The following is a 13,307-nucleotide window of genomic DNA, read 5'->3' as shown; positions in this document are numbered from 1 at the left end:
CACATTGTCATGAGGACAGGTGTCTGTACTGTTGGGATACATTATTGTTATTATTAGTGTTGTTGTTGTTGTTATTATTATTAGTATTATTTGCCACACTGTCTAAAGGTCTCGGCATTGTTCTAAAACTTTCACATATTGTGTTGACATAAGCTTGTCCAGCCACAGGCTGTTTAGTGACCGACGTCAGCAGTGTGTGTTGGGCTCCAGAGCTTTATGCAGTGAGAGAAGTCTTCCCCTCCAGGACAGCGTTACTCACAGAGGACTTTACACTGGAGTCCAGCACAGCTGCTGCTAATTTGGTGTGTTTTTCCCCCCTTTCCTTTGGCAAAGGTCCTGATTCTTAATATCGTCTGCTTATGATGAGCACCACCAGGCCCAGAGTCTCACTTTGCTGTCTCCATAACTTTGGTAGTGATCAGTCATCTTCAGGACAGTGCTCTCAGCCTGTCTTATGAAATAGCACATCTATATCCATAAAAAGCAATCTTTCTCTCCTCCTTTCTCCCTGTAAGCATTGAGGCTTGCCCCAAACTGTATAAACGGCAAACAGTCATATTAACCTCAACAAAAACCTGACAAAAACGATAATTTGCTGGAAAGATGATGTCAGCCATTCTATCTGTCCCTTCCATGATATACGCCTGTGATGTAGTATCAAACAGACAGTAACCCACTCTGTCGGAGACATCGAAAATATTAAAAATAAAAACAACCACTGAAAAAGTGTTTTTTTCCTGAGGAAAACAAACATTCTGAGGCTTCAGAGGCCTGTGGAGAGAGAGAGGAGCCTGGCTGCCGGGTGCCGGGTTGCCGGGTGCCGGGTGCCGGGCCGGTGGGGACACTCACCGCGCTCCAGCAGATAAGGTGGTTGGTCTCGGGGTCCTCCACCAGCGTCCAGAGTTTGGTGAGGAAGGCGGGGACGTTGCTGCCGTAACCTCCGTCCATGCCCAGGGATCCGGGAGACTCCTGCATGGCTGCGTGTGTCTGCGCGTGTGGCTGCGTTCGGGGCGTGTGTGCGTGTGTGCGTGTGGCGGCCTGTCCTATTCCATGCCAGCTCGCGCACGGCCCTTCCCCTGCTGACTGACTCTCGCTGTGACCCGGTCCCCTGGCCATATCAGCCCCTCTGTCCCTCGCACCCCAACGTCAGCACAAACCCCCGCTGCCTCACCAGCACGCACTCGCCCAACAATGGGGCCCCATAATGACACAAAGCGGCCCAGCACAAAGGCAGACACACAAAGAGCTGAATACCAGCGCGTAGCTGTGGCCACTGCACTCAGCACAATGCACCCCGCATGCCCGGAGAGAGAGAGAGAGGCAGAGAGAGAGAGAGAGAGAGGGAGGGAGAGAGAGATGGGAGAGAGAGAGAGAGAGAGAGGGAGGGAGAGAGAGATGGGAGAGAGAGAGAGAGAGAGGGAGAGAGAGAGAGAGAGAGGGTGAGAGAGATGGGAGAGAGAGAGAGAGAGAGAGAGAGGGAGAGAGAGAGAGGGAGAGAGAGGGAGGGAGAGAGATGGGAGAGAGAGAGAGAGGGTGAGAGAGATGGGAGAGAGAGAGAGAGAGAGGGAGAGGTTGAGAGATGGGAGAGAGAGGAAGAGAGAGAGAGGGAGAGAGAGAGAGAGAGAGAGAGATGGGAGAGGGAGGGAGGGAGAGAGAGAGAGAGGGAGAGAGGGTGAGAGAGATGGGAGAGGTGGGAGAGAGAGATGGGAGAGAGAGAGATAGAGAGAGACGGGAAGGGGGGGAGAGAGAGCTGTGTGTGTGTGTGTCTTTGTGTGTACTGCATGTCTGTGTGTGTGTGTGTCTTTATGTGTGTACTGCATGTCTGTGTGTGTGTGTGTGTCTTTATGTGTGTACTGCATGTCTGTGTGTGTGTGTGTGTGTTCATGTGTGTGGGTGTGCATGCATTTGTGTGTCTGTGCGTGTGTGTGTGTTGGTGTGTATTTGTTTCCCTGTGTATGTTTATTCATGTGATTGTGTAAAGTCAGTCAGTTAGTAACTTCATGATAAATTTGGGTGTGTGTGTGATAATCAGTGTTACGCAATAACTCAGAGTTAAAGTAAGCGTCTGGCTTCCTGGTTTATGTGTGTGTGTCCGGACGTATACAGCTCCTCTCCTGCAGTGTGATGCAATATCCCTGCCATCAGTACGGTGTTACTGCAGCCTCCAGCCTGCACTTCCTCATTAACTGCTGCTAATTATAAAACACTAAAAACCACAAACAAACCAGCATGGTGTGGCACAAAAAGAGGCCTGAGCTGCTGCTTCTCACCTTTATTCAAACACAATTTGAATGTACTCATACTTTTATGCTTCTGACAAATCGTACACGTGCATTATACTGTGCAGAATTGTAATAGGTTTATTGCAAAGTCAAATACATGTGGCCATTCCGTGATAGCTACGTTTTCGGCGGATGAATTGAAAATTGTCGCTGGACTAACTGTGCATGATCCTTTGGTTTGTTCCAGTGCTGGCACGTGGAATTAAAATAAAATTAATAAAATTAAGTTAATTTAAAGTTACATTCCTGTACATTGGGGAAAGAACCGATTTTTAAGCAGTTGGTTATCTGGCATGATGAAGATGGACCATGACAAAGAAAAGGTTTATGTAGTTGATCTGTTTTAATTTGTGTAAATAGAAGGGTTGTTTTAGATTAATAGCAGTTCATCGCAGTAGTTTGGCCGATGGTCAGCTCATTCAGCCCATATCCACTTACCCATCTGAATACTCACATACACATTATCATCTATTAGAAAGACGCTTGTTGACAAATATCAAAAATAAGTATATGAAATTAAGTGAAAATATGAAATTGCAGTGAGGTTGTAGCAGAACTGAATCATGATTTAATTACATAACCTTTAGGAGAGGAGGCCCCCCATGACAGTCTGTCACGTTGGCAACAGCTCTCTCTCTCCCCCTGACAGCAAGACTGACCTCTGATGGTGTGTAACCTTTGCTTTCACCCCATCAGTAACAGACTCTCATAGAAACTCAGTATTGATACAGTACATAGCATGGCTAACTAGCACTGTAGCTTCACCTGGAAATGAGATTCCATCATAAATCCATTCATAATATTCAAAAAAGAATATTAAGCCCTGCCACTGATGAGTGACTATTTGGAGGTAGAGCACACAGACAGCCGTTAATGCTAACCTCTTTTTAATAGTTTCTCCTGAAAGATTTCTGTAAAAAGCCACATATGGCCATCGGCTCTGATTCAGTATAAACAGGGGCACAGAGTGACTCTGGCACATTGTGAAACCTTTTCTGGGTTAACCCCAGCATGCTGAATACAAAGGCACAGTAAAAGCACCGGGCTTTGGTGAGACTGACAGCCTGCAAAGAAATGGCTGAACAGTTTACCTGCTGAGAGGGGAAGTCCTCATTCCTTTTTGAAGAAGATTGTCCGGGTTCAAGAAGACTTTTTGCAGTGTTTTTTTTTTTTTGCATAATTTCCATTACCACACAGTCCCTTTTGATGATGCTCTTATGAATTAATGAAATAAATCAAAAACTCTTTAGCAGAGTTCATACATATACAGTGCATGTGCATATGACATGTAACTATACCAAATTTACAGAATGCAAAAGAATGTATTTGTGAGCTCATAAATGCAGTGCTAGAGTACCATACTGTTTCAGATCACTAATTACATTTACTTAGCAGCACTGGCCCACTGCTGAGTCAACCCTGCCTGCTCTGAGTCACAAGCCTTGCTATACCATTGTACCACAGTGCTGTCCTGCTCCTCCCCACTGTACCACACTGCTGCTCCTCCCCACTGTACCACACTGCTGCTCCTCCCCACTGTACCACACTGCTGCTCCTCCCCACTGTACCACACTGCTGCTGGTCATTCTCACAAACTGAGTTTCTGACACTCTCCCCCCCCCCCCCCCCCCCCCCCCATACTCCTCACTCCCTCTCTCTCCCTCCCTCCTTCTCTCCTTCCTCTTCACTTCAGCAGAGTACAGGTCCAGGGGTGCTTCTCTTTCTGTGTTTTCAGAGTGTACCTCCACAGCTGCGGGCAGTGGGTGAGGAAGGCCCGCACCACGTCATGTGACACCACACAGTAGCAGTGCACCTCGCGGAGGCGGGAGCAGCACTCGGCCACGCCCACCAGCGCGGCGTCCAGCTCGGGCGAGGACGTGGTCTGCAGCACCAGCTTCTCCAGCGTGCCGCTGTAGCTGGTGGCCGCAAAGCGCACCTCGTCCACCAGGTAGGTGTAGGTGAGCAGCTCCAGCTCGCGCACCGGCAGGCTGGGCTGCAGGATCTTCAGGAACTTCTTGGCGGGCAGGGTGTGGTTCAGCACCACGTTGACCGCCAGCGCCGGGTGCCTCTCACGCAGGGCGACCCACAGTTCATCGGAGATGGTGGAGACGTACTTATCAGAGCGCTCACAGAACAGCTCCAGCAGGGCGAACGGGGGCCGCTGTGGGCGGAGCAGCTCGGCCAGAACCTCCTCTGATAGGCTAGCATAAAACACTCCCAGGGTGCGGAGCTCGGGGCAGGATGCCAGCACCTCCCGGACGGTGTCAGGGGTGACGTTGCACACCAGCGTCTGGTTGTTGATGTAGAGCGAGTGCAGGCAGGGGCTGCGCTGGGCCAGGCTCCGCACCAGTGCATCACTCAGGGTGAAGGGCATGTCACGCAGGTCCACCTCCCGCAGGGACAGGCCGCTGTCCTCGTCCTGCAGCACCGCCTCCACGCCACGCAGGATGTCATCGCCGGCGTAGAAGAGCGGGAAGTCCCCAGTGCAGGACACGCAGAGCGCGCTCAGGTGGTTGTCCCGCACAGTGGCGTGGTTCAGGACCCGCACCGCCATGGCGCGGCTCGCTGCCTCCTTCAGCTGCCGCACCGAGATCTTCAGCCGCTTCACCATCCTCAGCAGCTGGCAGAACTGCTGCAGCCCGAGCCCCTCCATCCCCGCCTCACACCTGTGCCGGAGACGCACCTCTCAGCTACACACTCACAGGTGGAACCTCTCAGGTACACACTCACAGGTGGAACCTCTCAGGTACACACTCACAGGCGGAAACTCTCAGGAACACACTCACAGGCGGAACCTCTCAGGAACACACTCACAGAAGGAACCTCTCAGCTACACACTCACAGATGGAACCTCTCAGCTACACACTCACAGATGGAACCTCTCAGCTACACACTCACAGGTGGAACCTCTCAGGTACACACTCACAGGTGGAACCTCTCAGCTACACACTCACAGGCAGAACCTCTCAGGAACACACTCACAGGCGGAACCATTAATTATCTGTAATTTCTCTGGCAATATACAGATGCAATCACAGTGGCGTAGCTCAAAACTGCCATTCATATGAAAGTACAGATGCGACGTAGGGCTGGGGGGTATAGCCGTGGTCATATATCAAATAGGTATTTTTAGCGCAATAACAGCTATATCGCAATAGTACACAAATTTCAGACAATCTGCGGTGTTTCACGAGCATAATCATTTATTCTAATTTGTGTCGATTATTCTGTGAATTATTTCTTTTATTGTTAATCAAGGAGGATAAAGGGGAACAGGTTGAAAGTAATGATAGATTTAAAGGTAGTGTTCGGGCTTCCCCTGTTTCCAGCTCACCCACCAACACTGGATACGAGTGGCGTTTTTTCCCCCGGAAGCATTTCACATGGCCTCGGAAAGCTGGAGGTGTGCTCCCGCATCGGGTCTGACTAAAGGGAAACAATACGGGAAGAAACCTAACGCCACATACCGGGGATAGCTGTTATTGCGCTAAAAATAGCTATTCGATATACCGCCCAGCCCTATTAAAGACAGCAAACCTAAAACTTCAAACGAAGGCTTTAATCTATTTTTATCTAATAATAAATCTGTTTTTATTTCATAGTGACATAACAGGGTTTTTATTAGGGTTGCACATGGTGTTTATTGCCTGAGGAAAGTCCATATGCCAGGCTGAAATATGATGCAACTTACCCAGATACAGGTAGCCTGCATGCCTTTGTTACGTTATTTTTCCAAGGTCTTTTGATACACCTTATGCTATTTGATCTTCGTGAGTGAAATAAACGACATATATAAGCTAACTCTTTCAGTAAAAAGAAGCTCTACACCCCTTTGGAACTCACCTTGGTTCCCATGACCTGTACATATCCGCTGTCTGGCTCCCGTTATGAGAGTTTAATATAGGGTAGTGCTGCTCTAACACATCAGTGGGAGGACATCAGGTCTAGACTATGATATAATGCTGCTTTTATGACCATCTCTGCCCTTATTTGTCCTGGTGACATGCACTAAAGCAATCTACGCAAGGATTAAATGAGTACAGAAGTGTGGCCCTTTGTGCTGAAGAGTCTTCCTGAATAATCTGACTTGTTTAAGCATGAAAATCTTTGAGGGGATGTTCCGAGGATTCTGGCTGGTCGTGAAGACCTGTGCTTACATTTACATTTTGTCAGTTTGCAGATGCTCTCGTCCAGAGCGACACACAAGATGTGAGTGAATTTAATGTTACATTTTTCACATCCAGCAGACACACTTATCTCGTACAAAGTGCAATTAAGTGCTTTGTTGTTTCCACGGGCATGCATTTTACAGCTATCTGAGAAGGGTGTGGAACGCTGGAGCGGGCTCACGCACCTCACCTCGGTGTAATACCAGACGGAGGGGTGGCTCATGGTTTGGGACCACGCCCTGCACACCTGGGACGCGCTGTACCTGTCCCAGAGCGGCAGGTAGGAAAAGATGTGCGCCAGGACCTCCTCGGGAAACTCCATGTGTCAGGCTGCGTGACAGGAAAAGAGCCCAAAAAAACTACATTTAGTAAGTAATGTCTTGCCAAGCTGCCATTGTTCGATAAAAGTCCACCAACAACCGTTCTGATTTTAAGCTTAATATATTACTGTGCAGTACTCAGTAAAATATCACTGTATCACATTGCCAAGCAATATTAATCTCCGTTTGAACGGTAAACGGCAGTAACACTTACCGGGTACCCTACTCTGCCATGACACTTTCCTATGTGCACTGACGGAAAAGTTACTGCGAACGTTTTTCCTTATACGTCATGGGACATGGGGTAGAACAGACCAATCGGGAATCAGAAACGGTATTCTCTGCACCAATCGCAGTGTGCCTTGGTCTTCCTCGGTCCAATCGGATGCGCTGCGTATTCTTGTGAATGTGTCCCTCTGTGAGTGTGCGGACAGCTATGTGTCTAGTGAAGAAGTTGCGTGCCACTTACGCAAACTTTGGCTTGGTAAGTTACCCTAGCTGTGTTGGTTTGATTTTGAAGATATGAAAAATACTTCTACACTTGTGTAGCCGGCTAGCTTCCCAACTATGGGCTGTTATTGAAAAGCATTAGTCATTAGATCAGTCTTCTGATCCGATATAGGTTAGCTAGCTAGTTGGCTAACAAGCAGCTACCCAGCTTGCACCGTGTCATCGCCGGATAGCTAGCGCCCTAGACTGTCCATCTGTACCAGATCCGGGGGTAGTTAGTTAAACTAATCTGTGCTGCATGGCGCAGAATAGCCTATTATTGTTATGTTGCAGCCTACTCTTCGGCTCGCTCGCTTTTACTGCTGTCAGAGTGAGAAATAAGGATCGATCAACAAATCCAAACTGTCACAGCGTAGCTTCCCTAACAGAGGACACGAAGTTGTTCCGTCCCAGAAAGTTTAGGAATTTCACGCGTCATGTGATGCGTGGAATGCGGCAATGCGGGGGAGTGGCACCGCGAAACGCAGGCGTCTGCTGGCCCGCACAGCCAGCTAGCGACGTGGAAACTGCAGATGTCTGCTCTTTAGCCTGCTACTTCCACAGCCGACTTTTCGCTTTTTCGACAGTTTCGTGTCGGCCTTCCATCTCTCGACCATTTCCTGTGCATGAAAGCCTGTTGCGTGTCGCATGACAAGTGTACTTTAAAAACTGTCGCGGTTCAGCGAGTCATCTTGGGGAAGTCCACCGATTTGGTGTCTTTTTGTTGGAGGAAGACTGCATAGGTTTACGGGAAACGGGGATTTTAGTGCCGAGTAGACAGTCGCTTGTAAATAACATAGCAGTAGCAATCGGATGATAAAAGCTCTTAAACCAAAGTTTTCACAAATTAAGGGGTAGTTTGGCTTGCCACGATCCAGTGTCAACAGCGCCGCATGAGATATGGTAGATATGAGAATTAAGATGTCGAGAACCAGAGAGCGAATCTTAATCAAAGCAAAAGAAATTACAAGTATGTGCAGATTTCATAATCATTTCACAGCAATGACTACACGATTAAATGAAGCAAACAAATGTAAAATTGTGTCTTTTAAATGCTGACATTGTGTTAAATCTCTTTCCTCTTTACGATTGATATCGTTCCTTGGCCATAACAGAATGAGTGCGGTTTCTGTTTGACTTTCACTTTTATGACACTGACCCGTGATTTCGGTTTGAGAAAGTTATAGCGCAGATTTGTTAACGTAAGTCATTGCGGTCATCACTGTTGCACACAGTGCTGACGTAAATCACCTTCGATATCAGCGTGAAGGTAATTTGAAGGTATTATACTCTCTCTCGTGAAATGACTTATGGCCAGAAGGCATTAAGAACTTGTGTCTCTAAGTTAAATAAAAACGTATCTTTGTGTTTGGTGGTGGAGTCTTGATGGTGTGCATGAGACAAGGACGATGCGTTTCATTCCAGAGGGTCTTGTGAATTGAATTATGTTGTTTTTGATGTTGGATGCACTTCTGCAGTGGGGCATGCAGTGGTAAGGAGGAGGCCTGTGCTGACGGGACGCTTCTGCCAGTGATGCTGAAACAATGGAGAAGAATGCTGGAAAGGTGAGGCTACCTGCAGAACTTGAGGGAGGGGAGCCAGGGGGCGTGGCCTTTTCAGCAATGCTCCCCTCACACACGAGAGGCTGTGCCATCTGGAGTGGAAATGGAATGGATCTGGAGTGGAATAAATGCTCATTAATTAAATGTTTTAATATTTCTTCAAATATCGAGCCTCATGTGCTCTGATCTGGTCAGCCATTTTCCTCCACACATGATTGCCTGACTCCCTCACTGAGCATTTCATCAGTCTGTTTTTTTTCCTCCTTCCATGAATTTTTCAGAAAATGACCACGAATAGCACTCCAGTGCAGAACGGCGCCTGGGCAGGCTGTGTGTTCCTGTTTCTGCGCTCTGCATGTCCTCATTTTGACCTGCTTGCTGCCTATAAGGACCCGGACAGGAAATTCAACCTTTTCAAAGTCATCAGGCTAACGCTGTCAGGTGAGTGGAGGGGTCGTCCCCCACTATAGGTCTGCAGATCCAAGTCACAGCACTGCTGCTGCTGCTGTTATGGTGACATAACTTCCATTTGTTCCACTCTCTCTCTCCCCCCCCCTCCCCCGCCCCCCACTCCCCCCATCCCCCCCTGGCTCTAACCTCAGACGCTGCAGGTGGCCTGGATGGCTATGAGATCCTGAAGCTGCACGATGCTGACCCCCAGCTGGGGGTGGAGGTGAAGTTTGTGGACGAGGCCGCATGCCGAAGGTTTCTGGAGAGCTACGGCACCGGCTCCGTGCAGCAGTTCTTTGTTCAGCACGTCGGACGGGTTCTGCCTGGCCCGGATGAGCTGGTGGTGGACACCCAGCTGAAGGCTGGAGACAACATCCTTGACTTCTGCTTGGACGACCAGGACCTCTGTCTACATCACATCCATCACTTACAGGTGAGGGGAGGAACAGCGGGTCTGTGAGCACCTCTCTCACAGGTGAGGGGAGGAACAGCGGGTCTGTGAGCACCTCTCTCACAGGTGGGAGGAACAGCAGGACTGTGAGCACCTCTCTCACAGGTGAGGGGAGGAACAGCAGGACTGTGAGCACCTCTCTCACAGGTGAGGGGAGGAACAGCGGGTCTGTGAGCACCTCTCTCACAGGTGAGGGGAGGAACAGCGGGTCTGTGAGCACCTCTCTCACAGGTGAGGGGAGGAACAGCGGGTCTGTGAGCACCTCTCTCACAGGTGAGGGGAGGAACAGCGGGTCTGTGAGCACCTCTCTCACAGGTGAGCCGGTGCTGCTGCCCTTTAACAGAGAGTCTAAACGCACATGGAAGTGATGAAACCATAGCTGCCACGTCCTCCTTCCATATTGGCTTGCAAAGCGCTTCCCATTGGAGGGCACAGCCAGGGAGGCGGAGTCTGGCCAGCATTCCAGCAGCGAGCAAACGGCTTCAGATGGAAACGCACATTTTAATACAGCAAATATTTTCTTTCTTTTCCTTACCTGTCTTTGCTGCTGGGGAAACACTTATACTTTTCAATCTTGGCCGGATGCAGTCTGCTTCTTGATGTTTTGTAGATATAGATGCCAATAAGATGATTGTATTTTGGAGAAACAGGATGCATGTGATTATTGAGTGAAGCTCAGACCGTTTCTTCCCTGCCCCTATTTTCCTCTTTTTCCTTTATTCCTCCACTCCCAGTCCCTTTCTCTCTCCATCCCTCACTCTGTCTCTCTGTCTTGTCTTGTCCTTAAGCAGCCATGTCCATCTTAAACACTGATGTTGCTAAGGGTTGGTTGCTAGGCAGCAGATGAGAGAGCAGAAAGAGACAGTGAAATTTCAGAGGATCAGTTATGGCACGGGGGGGGGGGGGGGGGGGGGGGGTATGGGTCAGGGTGACAGGTGCAACAGGTGTCTGCTGTGGACTGTACCAGTCCAGTTTGGACCTAACCGGAGGGGTATAAGCATCGGCTGGCACACACAGAGAAACAGTTGTTTACTGAGAAACTTTTTTAAAGCTAAAATCCTGTGAATATGTTACAATTTGCGGAATTCAATTTATATTGGAAAATATCAGTAAACGAAGTTTGCAGGAAATTTTATATTTCTGCCGGAAGGAAATTGCCGTGGCTGGGTAAACACACTCCTTATGGCGCCCACAACCTCCGAACATTCTGACCTGCAATCTTCAGGTTCTCATTCTTAGCAGCTTGTTCTGCGGGTGCTTTGCCATATTTCAGACATTGAGTAAATGAGAAGTGGGGGAGCTGGGAAACATTTTGCCTTCTTCAAGTATTACGCAAGTTCCTGTCCTGATACTTTGATGTGAGCTCTTTACTGAACACTGTTGCCCAGAGGCTCTGTGGCTGGCTGTTTCACATCATGTATGTTAATAAATACCAGAATATGGAAAGAAAAATAAACATTGATATTAAGCATTGGATTGAATAATCATGCTGGTATGCAGTCCTGTGAAATGCTGTGTGCAAGCATGTCTTTGCGTAGCGTGAAGCTTTGTGTTATGAGGGTATTGTGCCACTGTGTGGCAGTGTGCTCTTTGGTGTTTAGCATTTAACTGTCACGGGGTGGGGTTTTCTTTGGTTCTGGGCTGTACAGAGCTGCCACTGGCCTGAGTTATTTGTGGTGCTGTGTGGTAGTGCGCTGTGGAGTGTTTCTCTGTCGTGCGTTGACGATGTCATTTCCTGTGCTGCTAGCCGGACCGTCTGCAGGATGATGAGGTCTCCCGGCTGGAGCAGCAGCTGCGGACCTTGGCGTTGGCCGACCGGAGCCCCTCCAACTCCGGACCGCCTTCTGCCATTAAACAGGAAGTTCCCGTGGTGCCAGATAACTGCTTCCTGTTTCAGAAGAGAATGTTTGGTAAGAGCGAATGGATGAGATGCAGTTGGGTTCTCTTTACTATGATGAGAGAAATGGAGAACATGTTCAGCCATACCGCAATGGCTTCGAGTGTTATGGACTTTTCAAACATCATGAGCTCATGAGAGGACCTACGATGCTCCAGTAATCCTCCCCGTCACCTCCCCCCCCCCCCCCCCCAAACGCTGCTATGACCCCCCCAGCTATTTATATTATCTCAGCATTGTTTTTGTCCCGTAAATCAGCCAGAGGTGATAGCCGCGGCAGATTTGTTACCTTTCAGCTGAACATGCAGGTGTTATCTCTGCAGCCTCCCTGCAAGCTGCTGCTGTCCCGTCAGACGGAGGCACTGATGCCCTCAGTGTCCCCAGAACTCCACATTAGTTTGTAAAATCTGAGTGAAGTTTTCATGTACTGAGGAAGGGATGTGCAGCTGTGTGTGAGCCAGAGATGTCAGATGTCCCCTGCAGTGTGACTGTAACCTTTCCTTAGGGGTAAGGGAGGAGGGAAAGGTGGATTTTGTAGTCTGTTGCTGTTGTGGTTCACTGTGGCATTGGTGTGTTCCCTGCTGTGAGTCAGTAAAGTGGCAGATCGCCTGTCCTCTGCTCAGGGTTGGTCTTCCTGTTCTTGCCTCCACTCTACCACATTCAAAGCCCTATTGATTTTATGCAGGAAAACCACAGGCTTGTGGAGTGTGGAAAGAGTAGAGGCCGTAGTATAAGGCTGAATGAGAAAATGAAAATGTATTGTCCAGATGGCAAAAGCCCATTTTCCTCTGTGCTTCCCCCTGGGGCTCCACGCCCAGCCCAGCTTTGCAGACTTCAGAGCATGGGGTTCTCCCCACAGCTGAAAGGTGTTAGGCTGGCCTCTGAGGGTAAGAAGGCCTTTAGCCATGAGAGCACCCCCAGTACAGAAGCGTGTGTTTTGCCGCTGCCTGTCTCAGATGGCGTGTTTTTGTAATTCTCACACCGTGTTGGTGTTTTCAGATGACCGCCAGCTGACGTCGGCCGACCACCAGCGATTCGCCACCAATGTGGGGCGGGACTGGAAGAAGGTGGGACGAACCCTGCAGAAGACCTGCCGTGCCCTCAAGGGTCCCGCCATCGACAACCTGGCGTACGAGTATGAGCGGGAGGGGCTGTACGAGCAGGCCTATCAGCTGCTGAGCCGCTTCATCCAGGCGGAGGGCAAGGGGGCCCGTCTCGGCCGGCTCATCGCCGCCCTGGAGGAGAACAAACTCATCGGCCTCGCAGAGATCATGCTGGGCATCCAGCCAAAGGAGTGACCTGAGCAAAAAGGAGCAAAATGCATGCTCTCTGAGGCCGTGTGCGTGCGTGCGTGCGTGCGTGCGTGCGTGCGTGCGTGCGTGCGTGTGTGCATGTCTGTATGAATATATGAGTCTGCGTGTTTGTGTATGAATTCTTGAGGATCTATGTGTGTGTGTGTGTGTGTGTGTGTGCGCGCGCGCACATGTGCGTATGTGCATGCGTGTGTATGTGTGTGTATGAATTCTTGAGGATCTGTGTGTGTGTGTGTGTGTGTGTGTGTGTGTGTGCGTATGTGTGTGTGTGCATGTCTGTATGAATACATGAGTCTGAGAGTTTGTGTGTGTGTGTGCTTGCATGTGAGGGTGTGTGTTTGCCTGTGTTTGTGTGTGCGTATGTGTCTGTTCAA

The 13,307-nt window shown here is 49.4% G+C and overlaps 3 protein-coding genes across 4 annotated transcripts in view; 1 reads left to right on the top strand and 2 right to left on the bottom strand.

Annotated features, from left to right (window-relative positions):
* Positions 1-1,157, bottom strand: part of hsf4 (heat shock transcription factor 4) — a 13,999-nt gene extending 12,842 nt beyond the window's left edge. Inside the window, exon 1 of the mRNA XM_036544499.1 lies at positions 850-1,157. Within this exon, the coding sequence (XP_036400392.1) occupies positions 850-1,116 (267 nt within the window). The 5' untranslated portion in view covers positions 1,117-1,157. The remainder of the gene's footprint in view (positions 1-849) is intronic.
* A 2,808-nt stretch (positions 1,158-3,965) lies between these two features.
* Positions 3,966-7,024, bottom strand: fbxl8 (F-box and leucine-rich repeat protein 8). Its single transcript, XM_036543920.1, has 3 exons — positions 6,986-7,024; positions 6,637-6,781; positions 3,966-4,948 (listed from the first exon to the last, which is right to left on the bottom strand). Exons 2-3 carry the CDS (start codon positions 6,771-6,773, stop codon positions 3,967-3,969), a joined length of 1,119 nt encoding a protein of 372 aa, XP_036399813.1. The 5' UTR covers positions 6,774-6,781; positions 6,986-7,024; the 3' UTR covers position 3,966.
* tradd (tnfrsf1a-associated via death domain) lies at positions 6,744-12,965 on the top strand. Of its 2 annotated transcripts, none has more exons than XM_036543922.1 (6): positions 6,744-6,819; positions 8,739-8,825; positions 9,104-9,263; positions 9,425-9,705; positions 11,471-11,633; positions 12,620-12,965. In XM_036543922.1, exons 2-6 carry the CDS (start codon positions 8,805-8,807, stop codon positions 12,916-12,918), a joined length of 924 nt encoding a protein of 307 aa, XP_036399815.1. In that variant the 5' UTR covers positions 6,744-6,819; positions 8,739-8,804; the 3' UTR covers positions 12,919-12,965. The 2 variants fall into 2 exon arrangements, with proteins under 2 accessions (XP_036399815.1, XP_036399814.1); XM_036543921.1 differs by lacking the exon at positions 6,744-6,819 and adding an exon at positions 7,182-7,255.
* Positions 12,966-13,307: the final 342 nt, after the last annotated feature.

The sequence above is a fragment of the Megalops cyprinoides genome, chromosome 13 (assembly GCF_013368585.1).
Source record: "Megalops cyprinoides isolate fMegCyp1 chromosome 13, fMegCyp1.pri, whole genome shotgun sequence".
NCBI lineage: Eukaryota > Metazoa > Chordata > Actinopteri > Elopiformes > Megalopidae > Megalops > Megalops cyprinoides.
Note: the sequence above shows the minus strand (reverse complement) of the source record. Positions and strands in the feature narration are given on the sequence as shown.